Source organism: Galeopterus variegatus, unplaced genomic scaffold, assembly GCF_000696425.1.
Source record: "Galeopterus variegatus unplaced genomic scaffold, G_variegatus-3.0.2 Scaffold8186, whole genome shotgun sequence".
NCBI lineage: Eukaryota > Metazoa > Chordata > Mammalia > Dermoptera > Cynocephalidae > Galeopterus > Galeopterus variegatus.
In genome coordinates, this window is record NW_007734297.1 from 39,881 (window position 1) to 54,529 (window position 14,649).

Below are 14,649 nucleotides of genomic sequence, written 5' to 3' on the forward strand. Positions count from 1 at the left end.
GCTCCCGCCCCTCGCTCAGCCAGTGAGCGGGAACCGGTCTGTATGTGGGATCCGAACCCTCGGCGGGAGCGCCACCGCGCTCCCAAGCAGCGCACTGTAGCAGTGCGCCACCGGGCCGGCCCCATAATTACTTTTATTTTTGACAGATCTATTTATAATTTATCTGGTAGATGTGGTTTTGTTTTCTCTACAAGACCCCAAAACTGTGTTATCTCATAAATATAAATATATATTTGAAACTCATCTCCAAAGGATAATTTCCCCCCACCTCTCGTCTTACTTTAGGGTAGCTTTCCTAGTCATTATCTTTAAACATGCATATTTTCTTCCATTTAAAAAGGTTGTCATATATTTCTCATACTCCATGTTACAAACACATTTTTGAATGGAAGCCAACAGTCCTGATTCCCCCACCTGAATTAATTGTTTTCTATTTAACATGTTTATAGTACTTTATTTCTAATTCTTTTCAGGTGTGTGAGCACAAACACATGCTTGCCATTCTGGACATCAGCTATAGCTGTGGACATGTCTCTTCCATAGTGGATTGTGAGCTCCTTGAACACTGTCTTGTTCTTCCTGTATCCCCAGAACCAAGCAGTGCTTCCTGACACAAGACAAGCATTTGGTAAATATTCAAGTGAATAAACAAATGAATAAAAAGCAGAGCCCAGTACCACGGCAGTTTAGAAGTAGATATTTTTTAATCTGGGGGTTCCTTGAAGGATTCATAGAGGAGATGACATTGGGGCTGTTCTTTGAAAAACAGACTGATTGCCAATGAGCAAAAATATGGTGGGAGATCATTCCATCAAAAGGGGTGATATGACAAAAGGTCAGGACAATTCAGTTCAAGGTCTCTGAGGGAAAGGGCCAAGTAAGTAGCCTAGAATATATACAAGGAGAAAGTGGTATGTCCAACCATTACAGTCAAGATAGGTTAGGTCAACCTAACCTATGGGGTGGAAGTCTAAACCTCATTAGGCAATACAAAATAAATAAGATGCTTGCATTTTTGGGGTGGTTTTGGTGGGGTGGAGTGGGTAACTATATCAGAGTTACATTTTATCAGGAATAATCTGGTAGTGCTTTGTTAGATGGACTATGTATTAATTAAGGTAATGCTAACATCTGTAACAAACCCCCAAATTTCAGTTACTAAAACAATTAAAGTTTATTTCTCTCTCATTCAGCATTCCAATGTGGTTGTTACTGGTTGGTGAATTTTCTTCATGTGATAATTGAGGGACCCAAGCTCCTTCCATCATGTGGTTTTGCAGTCCCTAAAGCCTCTGTGTCTTCTGCTGCATCCAGTCAATGAAAGGGGGAAGAGACTAGGGAGTAGCTCCATCTGCCTTAACCCAGAAATCATGCCCTTGACTTTTACTTCCATGTCATTGCTGAGAACTAGTCACACGATACAAAGGGAGCTGGAAATGAAGTCTCTGACTAGGCACACGCACCCTGCACTGGGGTTTACAAATCTTTGGTGGACAGAGCCATCTTTGCCACAGATTTAAAGGGAGAACACTAGAATGGAAGGCCCCTCAGTAGCCTTTACAACAAGCTGAGGTGAGCAGAAATTCAGAGCTGAATCAGGGTACGGATGGAAGGAGTGGCCAGGAAGTGATGGGCAACAGGTTTTGCTCATGGTTAAATTTCTGAAGTACTTACAAATCAAGGGAAAATTGAAAAAGAGTGACATAACAACTTGTGAGCTGAGTGCTTACATTTCTAACTTAGGTCCTCTCCCAGTTCCTCCCCACATATTATTTCATGTTCCCAGAACAACGATGCAGTCAGTCCTGGCCCACAGTTTAAGTCAGAGAGCTCACTGAGCTGAGATGCTTCTTCTCAGTGAGGCTACTAGGATAACTCATCTACATCACCCTACTCCTAACTTCCTTTCCTAAAGACAAGTGATATCAACAATAATATATATTTTTATGTTGATTTATACCTCATTTTATTCCCCAGAGGTCTTAAATGCAGAGTTCACAAAACATAATTCCATACCACCTTCTTTGATTCTCAGAGAAACCTTGGTAATGATAGTATACGCATCTTTCTCACTGGTTTGCACAAGGATTAACTAATAAAGAGGATTTCGTAGTGCCTTGTTGAAGAAATGCTTTTAATTACTTGATGACTTAAGTGCTGGGAAGGGCTACTCTCCTATTCTCTTTGCTTTCACTGGGACAAACTTCAGGCTTTTAATTATCAGGATATTCATTTTACAAATTAGAAAAGGTGATAGCTCCTTGTTAATTTGATGATGAGTTGGCAAGATTAATAAACTGTGCTCCCGTGTACTCAGTTATTTTTCTAATTGCTAAACAGAAGAATTAATAAAGACAATGTGCAATGGTCCCTCATGAGCTAAATGTAAAATTCTCATATCCAGGTCTGAGATTAAGAGCAGCCCCCGTTTTTCTACATGTAGAGACTTCCTGTAGGAAAAAATACACCTGCGATTGAGAGAGACTGATCAAAGTGAGCCACCCATGATTTAACAGGAGCTCCTGCAGAAAAGAACAGAAAAGTGGTCAGAGAGAAACTTCAAAGTTTTTTTCTGACTGTATGAAATGTGTTTCTCCACAATTGCTATTTGACATTGTGAAGAAGTGCCTAGGAGAGAGGTCCGTGGTCACTCCAAGGAGAAAAAACAAACCCTCTGACACAGTCAGCCGGCTGGGCCACAGCAGGCAGTGCATTCTCTCCTGCGTTGTTGGCCACGTGTCCTGAGAGGACTCCCCTTCCTGTCCCAAGGCAAATGGCCTCACCATGGTGAGGACATGGCTGTCAGGGGGACCAAGTCCTTCTTGAATCACACGTGGTGAGAGAGCTAACAAATGTAACATATGGAGTGGGGCCACTTTTATCCTTTCTATAGACAATGCTCCTCACACATTATTATGTTTTGCATGGGGAAGGATGAATAAAAGCTTTAATCTTATTGAAGTATTATTTAGCAGTCGCTCAAATTTCCTTCTGATATAAAGAACAATCATTCCTCACACTTTTTTACTACAAAGCCCTTCCACGAAGGCTTATTCGTTTCAACCTCAAAGCCTTGGGGCAGGGCAGGTATCACTAGTTCTGTTTTACTGACATGGATGAAGGTGGGGAGTGGAGGGGTGGTCAAATAACATCCAAAGAATCATCCAATTTAGCTATTCTATGCAGTCTCATTCTTCCCCCAATTTTATAAACATGGGAAGCTTGCACCTGCTAGTAATGGGGAAACAGACTGGACATTCTTTCTAGTGCTTAGGGTGCCAGAGCTGATAAAAAATGATCAGCCAAAATGCAGGCTGCCAGGGAGGACTGGATGGCAGGGATTTGCACTGCTGGATAATCGGTGCCTGAATAGGAAACCCTTGGCTGCAGTGGGCACCATTAGCAGTTCTCAGACAGGAAACTCCCTTCCAGCAATTCTCAATTATTAGAACAATGGAAGAAAGATGAGAGCCTAAAAGAGCTGATAATCCCCACATTCTTTGGCTCTAGAAATGCAGTCAGAAATATAAACACTGAAGAGAAACAGGCTTGAGCACTAGAATGATTCAATGTGGGGCCTACTCTTTCACCAAAAGCCCTGGGGTCAGACACAGGCCTGGGTTCCAGTTCTAGCTCCACCACTGATGAGCACTGCAAGCTTGGCCAAGTGACTCACCCTCTCTGCACTACAGTTTTCTGAGGACAATTGTACGGCTTATCTCACTGAGTGGCTGTGTGATTTAAATGACATAGTACATATAACACACTTAACCCAACACCTGGCTATTACTATTATTATCATCTAATACACGTTTCTCACTCTGCCAAACTCCATGCCATTTTCTGCCTTAATTATACTGTCTAAGAGATTTACCCAGTACCACCTACCAGTGTTAGCTTCCCTTCTTAATGAATATGCCTCATCTCAAGGGTAGTCTTGGGAGGATGAAGATTCACTCTCTTGGGCCTTTCTAGAGTGCTCAATACCATGTCATGTACACAGTGGGTACTTCATAAGACATATCTGGATAAATGCCATATTGGTATCCAGCTCTGGTCTAATTCCACTTTCTCCTTATTTCTGAGAGCTTGAGAGCCAGTGACAATTTTAATGGAAAAAGGCCTAGAGGTGGAGGAGAAAGGAGGCAGGGCCCATTGGAAAAAGTATGTGCTGGAAAAACAGAAACTTATGAGTCAAATTGGCCTAGACTAGATTTCTTCTACTCATTTTTTATGTCCTTGGCATAAATGGAGAAAATAATATCTGTTTCATAGGGTTCATATTAGGGTAAGAAACATGTGTTGGCATTTTGGGACATAGTAAATATTAAAAGCTTTTCTTATTTCCTCTACATTGGTGACATCAATGAAATGTAACACATTTGTAAATTTTCCCTTCCCACACTGCTGTCATTACTAGGTTTGAATTATTACCAACATAATTACCTTTGCGATACCTAAGCCATGTTCATACATACAGGCCAGATTGAACATGGCTTGTGCGCTGTGGAATTTGTCTGCTGCAATGCTGTAATGTGTGGCTGCTGTTTCATAGTCTTTCTTAGTCCCGTAGCCATAGTAGTGGTAATCTCCAATTTTTACTCTAGCAAATGCATTGCCTGGTAGAATTATTAGAAAGAGAAGAATCAGAACTCAGATGATTTCTGTATAGTTTCCACTAAGTCAACCTAATAATTTTGTTTCAGTGCTTTATATATATAGGGATTCATATGTGTGTGTGTGTGTGTGTGTGTGTGTGTGTGTGTGTGTGTGTGTGTGTGTGTATGAAAAAAACACACTCAGAATCCCAGAATCAGGATTAGAAATACTTTATGGAATATAAAATATAACACTGTATATAACAATGCTAGCTGTCTTCATTGTAGGATAATACAAACATTCTTATAGAACAGAAAATTATTAATTTTACTTGTAAAATTCATTGTTTGAAGGTAGGTAACTCTTGGGAAACTGGCCCTATCCCTCCCATTCTCAGACTTTACTCCTGAAGCCCTATTCTCCTGCATCACAGTCTCTCCCTCTTTTCCAGATCAATCTCATCAGCTCTTCAAACATGCTCTAGTATCTTCTATGAACAAAAATAAACCCTCTCTTTAGCTTGCGGTGTCTCCTTCTAGCTCATGCCCCATTTCTCTGTTCCCCTTTACACTCAACCTTTGCAAAAGTGTGTTCTACTCTCACTGTCTCCAAAGCTTCACGTGCCTTGTACTTTTCAACCCACTCCAATCTGGCTTCTGCCCCCTCCCCTGGGAAACTGCTATTTTCAAGGTAGTCGATGACCTCCGTACAACCAAATCCATTGACCACTTCTCTGTCCTCACCTTCCTGGACCTCTGAGGAGCACTGGAGTCACTGGACCCGTCTGCCCAAGCACTTTCCTCTCTTGGCATTGATGGCATTGCACTCTCTTGATTTCCCTCCTACCTCCCAGGCCTCTCCTCCTCACACTCTTGCCTGACTCCCCCTCTACACAATTCCTAAACGTTGAAATGTCAACAGCTTGTTCCTAAGTGCTTTTTTCATTTCTTCTTTTCCTTCCTTTCTCTTCTCTCTTTTTCTCTCCCCTCCTCTACCACTCTCCTCTATCTCAATTCTTTCTGTAGGTGACCTTGTCTAGTCCATGGCTATCTTTATGTTAAGTATTTCTGAATTTATATCTACAGTCCTGTCTCTCCCTAAGGCCCAACTCTTATAATTGCCTTGATTTCTCTACTTGGATCTCAAAGGTGTGTCAATAGAGTTTTCTTAACACCCTACACCCCTTTGCCCAAACAAAATAATCCATATCTTCCTTATCTCAGTACTTGCACTGTCATTTTCCAGGCCATAAATCTAGGGGAATTGTACCTAATTATTTTTTCCTCACCTCCATCATCTAATTCATCAAGTTCTGTTGGTTTTACCTCTAAAACACCTTTCTCTTGACAACTCCTGCACCATCTAGTTCAAGACTAGAATATTATAATAGCCTTCCAGCTGTCCTTTTATCTCCACTTCTCAATCCACTCTTTATACAACGGCCAGGGTAATATCTTTAAAATGTGAAATCAAATCATGTTATTACCCTGTGAAAAATCACCCACTTCACTTTGCACTTAGAATAATACCCAGATTTCTTACCTGAACTACAAGCCGTGCCTCACCTGCCTCCTGCCTCCCTAATTTCATTTCATGTCACTTTCTAGACACACAGCCTATTTAATATTTCTTCAACACAACAAGCTTATGCCTGCACAGGATCCCGCATTAAGATTCCTCAAGTCCCTCCACCTGGCACGTTTGGAATTCCTCCAACTCTTCACGTGGCTGGTTTTTCATCATTCAGATTGAGCACAAATGCCATTTCCTTCTTAAACACCTTCTCGGACTCCCTGGTCTAACGCATCCACTCAGACTCCACCCCAGTAGTTATTTATCACATCTCCATGTTTTATTTCCTTCACAGCACATATCGGTGTTATTTTATTTGCTTACTATTGTGGTTTATTTTCTCTCTTCCACATGAGGGCAAGAGCTCCATGAGGGCAAGAACTTAGAAGCTCTTGATCAATTATATAGTCCCAGAACCTAGAATGGTACTCGATAAATATTTATGGAATAAATGGATAAACATGGTAGGGAACTTTTTAGAAAATGCTTTTTTGATTTAGAATATTACTTTCCAAGAAACATGGATATGTCAAGTAGAAAAAGGTCACCTGATTTTTTAAGATATGAGATTTCAGTCTTTTGAAGGCTACTTAGGGATGACTGCTAAGGGTCTCCTTGGGGTTCATGTTTATTGCTGGTAGTGTTTCTCCACTCCAGATTAAGTCTTTATTGCATTTTAGAAAACACAGACTTTTTTTTTAGGGAATCTCTCACTAAAATTGCATGATGGCTTGCTGCTGCATTACCAGCTCAGCTGGGTCTGAGAAGGCACCACTCGGAGAGTAGGCACTCCACTGCTTCATATTAGCATCAGTTGAGAATCATTTTTTATTCTATTCACTTCCTGTGAAAAGGGATGATTCAGTCTTAGCATGAGACAATCTTAAGAAACCTAATTGGAAACAAAACTGCTCTCTCATTGCAGGGAGTTCCTCACCTATTCAAATGTGATAGCTTTGCAGTATTTCTCTGCTTTTAATAACATGATTTTAGGAGAAAACATAGAAGAAACGTAGTGATTCAAATGCCAGCTGCTAATGCTTTTTCCATCAATGGTATCTTATATTCCTTATCAAATGCGATCCTGATTAGTGGGACATGGAAACTCCGGGACAGGGGAGAGGACCTTGCCATTTATCTTTGTTTTGTTTTGTCTTGTTTTTTTAATTCTAACACACTAATGGTTACAGTAAAGATCTGGAATTTGTGGTAATTATCAATGTGATGTTTTAAAGCCATCAAATAAGTCTTAGATACACAGGAAATTTTGTCTATAAATTGAGAAGTAGGTCACATCTCTGATTAGTTCAGTAAACAACTCAGCAGTTGAGTGACTAAAGCCAGACTAGGAAAACTGGTTTCTTAAGTAAAATTGTCATATTTCAAAAAACTCTTCTGGTGCCATGGAGACAGAGCCATAAAAAAATTCCTTGAGAATAATAAAGAAAATAAATTCCTGGAAACGACCTCTAACTAAAGACTGACCCTAACATCAGTATAGTTTAAATACCATCTACTTGATATTCTGCAACTTTCTGCCTATGTGCCCAAGAACATAGCTAATGCAAATCAGATGAATAATCGTGGACAGGGACCAGGTATGTGCTTATTTTTATCTAGGTTCTATACCTTGAATGGCAGCTCGATTCCATAGGAGAAGTGCCATTGGATACATCTTCTCTTTTTCAAGGATTTTAGCCTTCTCTAGAAAAAGGAGACATTTAATTAGGAAGGCTTAAAATGCCTCTGTAGTAATGTTATATATGCATGTATATGATTGGAGAATTGCAGAGAATTTTAACTTATCTTACTAGATTCCAAAATGAATGCTGAATTGCTCTGAGCTACTTCATACCCCATTTCTGCAAGCAGTGCATACTGAACAAGAGAAGAATCTACATCACCATCCTTATAGGCAAAGTAAGCTGTCAGGAACTTCTCAGCCCAGGGGCCTAGTTCACAGACAACTTTGTAAAGCTGTGTATGGGAAAAGAAATCAAGCAGACTAGTTAGGAAATATACTTCATCCCAGGTAAATGATAAATGAAATCAGTCTTCAGCTCCTGCTGGCTGGTTAGTCAAGGATTTTAGGTCTAAAGCATGGCTTTTGCAAATTATTTAGCATGAATAGTTAATAGCTTTCATAGGCACAAAGGTTACAAGTGTATTTTTTGTCTTGAATGAAACTTCCTCAGGCTTATTTTAGATTTGTATAATAAACTTTCCAGACTTAGAGGCTATTTGGCATGACAAAAATGTATCGACTTCTGGATTTGTTTTTTTTTTTTTTTTTAAAGGCCTTCTGGGCATTGCTGCTCTGCAAGGGCAAGTTATAAGGCCACAGCTGATGTGGAAAGGAGAACATGAAGGGAAGACAGTGCCTGAGGGTGTAGGTGACAAAACTGCGAGGGAGGTGTGCAAAGCTCAATGGGGACTAATGTCAACTTAGCTGAATAGCCCTTATGTAACCAAAAGAGGTTAGCCATACATAATTCATTAGGAAGTTGGCAAAGGAGCAAATCTAAAGATAGATTATTAGCTGGCAGCTTTTGAAATGAGTTTCAGAGGGACCAGATTGCAACATGGAGGTATTTATATTGGTGCAGCGGATGTATTTTATAAATCAATGAAGGGCATTAAGGTCCTAAAAGCATTCCTTTGAAAAGTGCATCGCTGGCTGCTGGCTCGAACTGAAAGAATCCACTTTCTCAATTGTCATCCAAATCATCAAAAACCTAAGGACCCTGCTTTCTGGGAAGAAGTGGGCTATGTTTTCTAGGCTAAATCAAGCCTTTCGTTTCCCAAGTAGCAACTCCCAGTCCCACTAGAAGTGCCAAATTGCTCCGATGATTTGATTGAAGGCTGAAACAGAGCTCCTTAACTGAATTCTGAGGCAAGCTCAGAACTTGATAAAAAGCCAAATACAAGAGAGGAAGGATTATTTCTCTTTTTCTCTTTCCAAATCCAAGTTACATCACTGCTTTTTACTCTCTGGCAAATGCCAGTGTTTGATTGCCAACTGGAAGAAAAGAGGTACTATCTGTAAAATTAAAGGCACCAACAATTTAAGGACAGTATCACGTCCTTTGTGTGATGAATGAAAATTAAAGACAGTCCAGTATTTACCTCCACGGCGGTTCTGCAGGATCTTAACACTCCTGTTCCTGTCGCATACATCTCGGCCAGATAATACATGGCAAGGGGTTGCCCACTCTGAGATGCCAAGTAAAAATATTTGAAGGCAAGTTTATAATCCTTCCATACTCCAGAGCCAGCTGAAAATTAAAATTGTTTTGAGCCACTCCTTATTTATTTTATTTTTTACATTATAATCTATGGATAGTGGTCATAGTGATGCCTGCTATTTTAAATGGGAGGGAAAAGCCATCCAAAAGTCAAGCTTCTCTAAATCCTCTATTGGGAAGGGTGAGGGGGCTGAGTTTGGTTGTAAGTAAGAATATGGAAATTAATGTTCTCATGGAAAACTGAGGAAGAAGGACTGTTTGGTCTCATGAAAATATCTCCTCAATATGGCATAACTAAAGTTAATGAAAAGGAGACCAAGCAGTGGTCTCTGAGGACCAGAAGCCCCACTAGGATGCATCTCGCCTTCCCTGACACCCTCCCACACCAGGAGACAGCCATAGCCATGGAGAATGGAACAGGAAATCTCAGCTCCAGGAAGCCCACCTCTGACCCAACTCATGCCCGGAGCAAGGAGCTGCATTTGGTGCCAGGGCAGAGAATTGGCAGACTCCCAGCAGCAGGATTCTCTCGTTACTCCTCTTGTGAGTCAGGCACATCTAGGCACTTCATCTCCAAAAGGATGGAGCTTTCCCAAAATGGCCCTTCGATTTCCTTCCAGCTCTAACATTTCATGGCCTCTAGAGGCAGTGCCACATAGTGATTAAGAGCAAAGGCTCTGGAGGCGTATTGCTTGAGTTTGAATCCCAGCTCCACTAACTGAGTGATCTCTGACCTTGATATGGCTCAATTTTAAACTGTGTGATACCCCAGTCATGTTAAGAGGACTAAATGACTTAAAACATACAAAGACTTAATATACATGAGCCATTATTACTCTTATTCTAGAAGCTTGAGGAATTGGACTTGGAATAAGCTAGAAGAATAAGACCATCTTAGGCAAACCTCAACCGCCTAGGACAGTGCAAAACAGGCCCTCCTGCCTAGCCACTGTGGAAAATGCCAGCCCTCTTGGCCACATTTGACCTCCCTGATGATGCAGTCTGCTGCTGCCCTGGCTCCACTTGTGACATGAAGGACTGGCGGGGATGCTCAGGTTTGTTCAGATCTCCCATTTACTTGTCTTGGCCACTCCCTCTCTCAGTCTCCACAGATATTACAAATCTTTAAGACTTTCTGAGGCCTCCTATGCCAACCACTCTACCTTTGCTCTCAGAAGGCAACTTTGTACCTACTAGATCACTGAGGAAAACTTTACATTGTCTTTCCCCACTTGCCTCTCTTCCCATCCCCCCATATGTACCTCTGCACTATCCTTTCCTCCCTCCCACCAGTCTTGAAGCTGAGAAATCCCACCTCTCTGCCGTGGCTAATGAGGCCTCCACCTACCTGGGCCCAATCAGATCCTAATGTCACTGACTTTTTCCAGAACTTCTTTTCAACAATTATAATTATGCTCAGGTCTTTCAGCATGTTAACAACTCCCTCTTGGTTCTTGGTTCCCCTCATGCTGCAAATTCATCTCTCTCCTTCCCTTTAAAGGCACACTTTCTGAAAGAGTATTTTTACTTATCTGCTTCCACACCTTCCATTCACACCTTAACCCATTGTCATCTGGCTTCCACCCCAACCAGTCCAATGACCTCGCCAACATTCTCCATGTTGCCAAGTCTCATGGATACTTGGTCCCTTCTTACCTTTTTGTTTTTTTTAACCAAGCTTCTCACTGCATTTCACAGAGGTGCTTATTCACTCACTCTTTCTAGAAAGTTCTACATCCCAATGACCTCGCCAACATTCTCCATGTTGCCAAGTCTCATGGATACTTGGTCCCTTCTTACCTTTTTGTTTTTTTTAACCAGGCTTCTCACTGCATTTCACAGAGGTGCTTATTCACTCACTCTTTCTAGAAAGTTCTACATCCTTGGCTCCCTTAAGATCATGTTTCTTTCCTATTCCTCAGACCATGCCTTTTCATTCATCTTGGTGACTGCTCCTCCTGTGCCTATTCTTCCAATGCAGCATGGAGTATCACGATTTCTGACCATGTCCCAATGCTCCTTCCTCTCACATGCTCTCTCCTTACCCTTTGGAACCTCAGCTACTCTTAATCAACACCTGTACTTTGATCCTTCCCAAATCTTTCCCTCCAAGTTTGACCTTTCTTGTGAGTTTCACACTTGGGTACCTGTATTGGATATCACAAGCATCTCAAACTCAACCTTGTCAAAGGTGAGCTTCCTGACTCTGCACCTCCCTGTCCCCTCCCCCAATTGGTGTCTTTTTCTTTAGTCTTCTTCAAATCCCTCTTCAAATTGCTGCCTGAATGTTCTATCTAAACCACTCACACTAACCCTTTGATTTTTGTTATAAAAGGAGTAAACATAATAATGCATAAGTCATTCTAAATAAAGCAGCCATATTTGCAGCACTTACAGTAGTATATGAAGCCTAACTGGAACTGTGCATTGGGCCACCCTTTCTCTGCAGCTTTCTGAAAGTATTTAAGTGCTTCTGTATAATTCTGCAAGACAATTACACTCTATTACTCAAAGGTGTATGTGTAACTCCATGGTAACAATTGCCTTACATTTTTTTTTTAAGAATATAAACAGTGTCCTATCAGATTTAGGCTAGTTAATATAGTTCAAAAATACTATGTAATTTATTTCATTACTTTATTAGCTTCTTTTAGGAAATAATTATCTCATTTTCACCATAAATTATGTCTTTTTATACACTGATGGTAGATTTTGTTAGATATGGGGAAGGTCACTCAGAGGTTAAACTAAGAAGACAAATTTCTCTATCAATAAAATCCTCAGGGGACAGATGATTTCTAAGGTTACTTTGAATCTATGATCCTGAGATATTATTAGAATTGCTATTCTTGTCACAAGCTTGTTCTTCTGTGTCTTTGGGAAAAATTTCACTGGATTATTTTATTCTCTATTATCTGCTATAATAGTTTGGCAAACCAGGTAATAGAGATTAATTCCTTTAAATCATTGAACGACAGTGAATTTTACCCTATAAATTGCTAGAAATATGTTGAAGAGATAATGAAATTTTTTAACTTACCACAGGAACTCCTTTTCCATAAAAATAAAGAAGACCAAGTCCATGAAGACCAATTGCATTGCCCTAGAAGAGTTTTTAAAATCCAAGTGAAGTCCCAGAAGAATTCATAATAAGGAAAATTACTGCGAAATCATTCAAAATATTTGAAATGTATTCAGTAAGCGATTAATCAAGACAGGTTAACCAGGCAGTTGGCAGGTTATTTCGAACCTCATTAGGATCTTCTTTCAACCTTCATAATCCCCCTGACTAAAAAATGTTTTAAAAGAGGGAAATGAAAGTCAAATCTCTTCTCCATTCTTACATCCAACACTTATCAGTATTTAGTACTTTCTTTGCATGTGATTCCATAATAGGCACCAGGCAGAGTTGGGAGGTAAAAGGTAAAAGATGAATAAATCATGATTCCTTCCTTGGAGAGCTCACAGGTTAATGGGCTCTGAGCAATTTCAAAGGGGTAAGTCAGACCTCTTAAAGTCATGTCAAATGTGGTTAAGTCCTAAAGTGGAAATAGATTGAGAGTATTGTAGGCGCCCAGAACAGGGACACTCAACTGCCTAGTTGAGGCTAGGAACTGAAGGGGATTGAGTTCTCAGGGGTGGTCACATTTAAGCTAGGTCTTAAAGGATGTGTAGTAGTTTTCCAGAAGGGGAAGTCTATCCAGACACTTGTTGCCTAAATTGGTCAAAGGAGATTGACATAAGTGGCCAAATAATATTTTAGAGATTCTCTGTGGATTTCAGTCCAGCCACTACGGATAGTAAAGCGTTGTTGGTGTATGTTTCTTTATTTAAATTTGACTGCTTGTAACATCACCAATGTTTTCTTTTCCACTTGATGCTAAATTAATTACCATTTATTTTTCTGGTTAATATTCTGACTACTCTAAGGAAGGGAGTATTTAGCATATTTAGTATTTACCAAGTGTTTAAATATATTGAGGATGAGCATATCAATCCTGGATAAAGAGTGAACCTTGAAAGTGGCTTCCTCACCTAGAAAACTCACTTTATCTCTGCATCCACCGTCACGCATTTCACCTGCTAGTGACTGAGTAAGGGGCCATGACTGGCCACTTGGCTTTCATTCAGCAGACCTGCAGATTTGTCTTACAGTTTATAGTATTTCCTCAGAAACTCAAGTTCTGACACAAAGCTCTCCAAATTTCTTCTCACCACCTACATTTAGTTATTGTGGATATAGCCACGGTAGCTCTCAGTGACACGGGAATAGCACATAATAGAGAAGGCATATTTCAAAAACTGTTTCAAGACTCCAAATTTTGAGCCTATGCATATCAGAGGACTGTTATTGTAGGAGTTCTTAAGGGCAGTCCATCTGTGTTTAAAACAGTGACATAACTGCTCCTCTGTCCCCCTTCTCTCCTGCCCACAACCACCTGTGATCCTAGGAGTCTTGGGTAACTTTGCTCTGGGAGTAGTAAGGCCCAGCGTGGCGAATGTGGCAGTCTAGTGAGTCTGTTTTCTAATTAGCCTCATTTAGATGTTGAGAAAATGGAAGGGAAAGGAAGAATGGAAATGAGAGGAGGGAAGGCAGAAGGGAGAGAAGGAGAAAGGTTAGAATAGCAGGGACAAATTCCTTTCCTTCTCTAACAGAGTCCTTGGGAAGCCCAGTCTCAGCGGACTACTCATCAACTATTTAAGACCCAGAGCACCTAGTTAGGACTTTCCAGTCAGGAAAGGCCAATTCAGATACCTCCAAGAGCCATGTAAGAAGTACACTGAGCCAGGTGATGGAGAGAGTGGTGGAGACCATAGCAGACCAGAGAGTCCCAGTTCCATCTAAAGGCGGCAGCAGCTCTTCAGCTACTCTATTCCGGCTGGTTGTTGCCACATGGAAAGGCAGCCCTGTGTGGCCAGCTCTTGCCATTTTCCAAGAAAAGCTGGATGTCTAGATAGTTCCATCTAAAGGCGGCAGCAGCTCTTCAGCTACTCTATTCCGGCTGGTTGTTGCCACGTGGAAAGGCAGCCCTGTGTGGCCAGCTCTTGCCATTTTCCAAGAAAAGCTGGATGTCTAGATTTTGATGTGAAGTTTACTGATTTTTAAAACACCTCTGGGGGGGGTGGGCTGGGGTAGGGCCGGCCTGGTGGCGCACTGGATAGTGCGCCGCTTGGGAAGCGCGGCGGCGCTCCCGCCGAGGGTTCGGATCCCACATACAGACCGGTTCCCGCT

At 41.1% G+C, this 14,649-nt stretch overlaps 1 protein-coding gene across 1 annotated transcript in view; it reads right to left on the reverse strand.

The window, feature by feature from the left end:
* Positions 1-14,649, reverse strand: part of SEL1L2 (sel-1 suppressor of lin-12-like 2 (C. elegans)) — a gene marked incomplete at its 5' end in the record, with an annotated part of 55,333 nt that overhangs the window by 4,879 nt on the left and 35,805 nt on the right. Inside the window, 6 exons of the mRNA XM_008592683.1 lie at positions 4,447-4,619; positions 7,801-7,875; positions 7,983-8,148; positions 9,298-9,446; positions 11,812-11,899; positions 12,457-12,519. Of these exons, the coding sequence (XP_008590905.1) occupies positions 4,447-4,619; positions 7,801-7,875; positions 7,983-8,148; positions 9,298-9,446; positions 11,812-11,899; positions 12,457-12,519 (714 nt within the window). The remainder of the gene's footprint in view (positions 1-4,446; positions 4,620-7,800; positions 7,876-7,982; positions 8,149-9,297; positions 9,447-11,811; positions 11,900-12,456; positions 12,520-14,649) is intronic.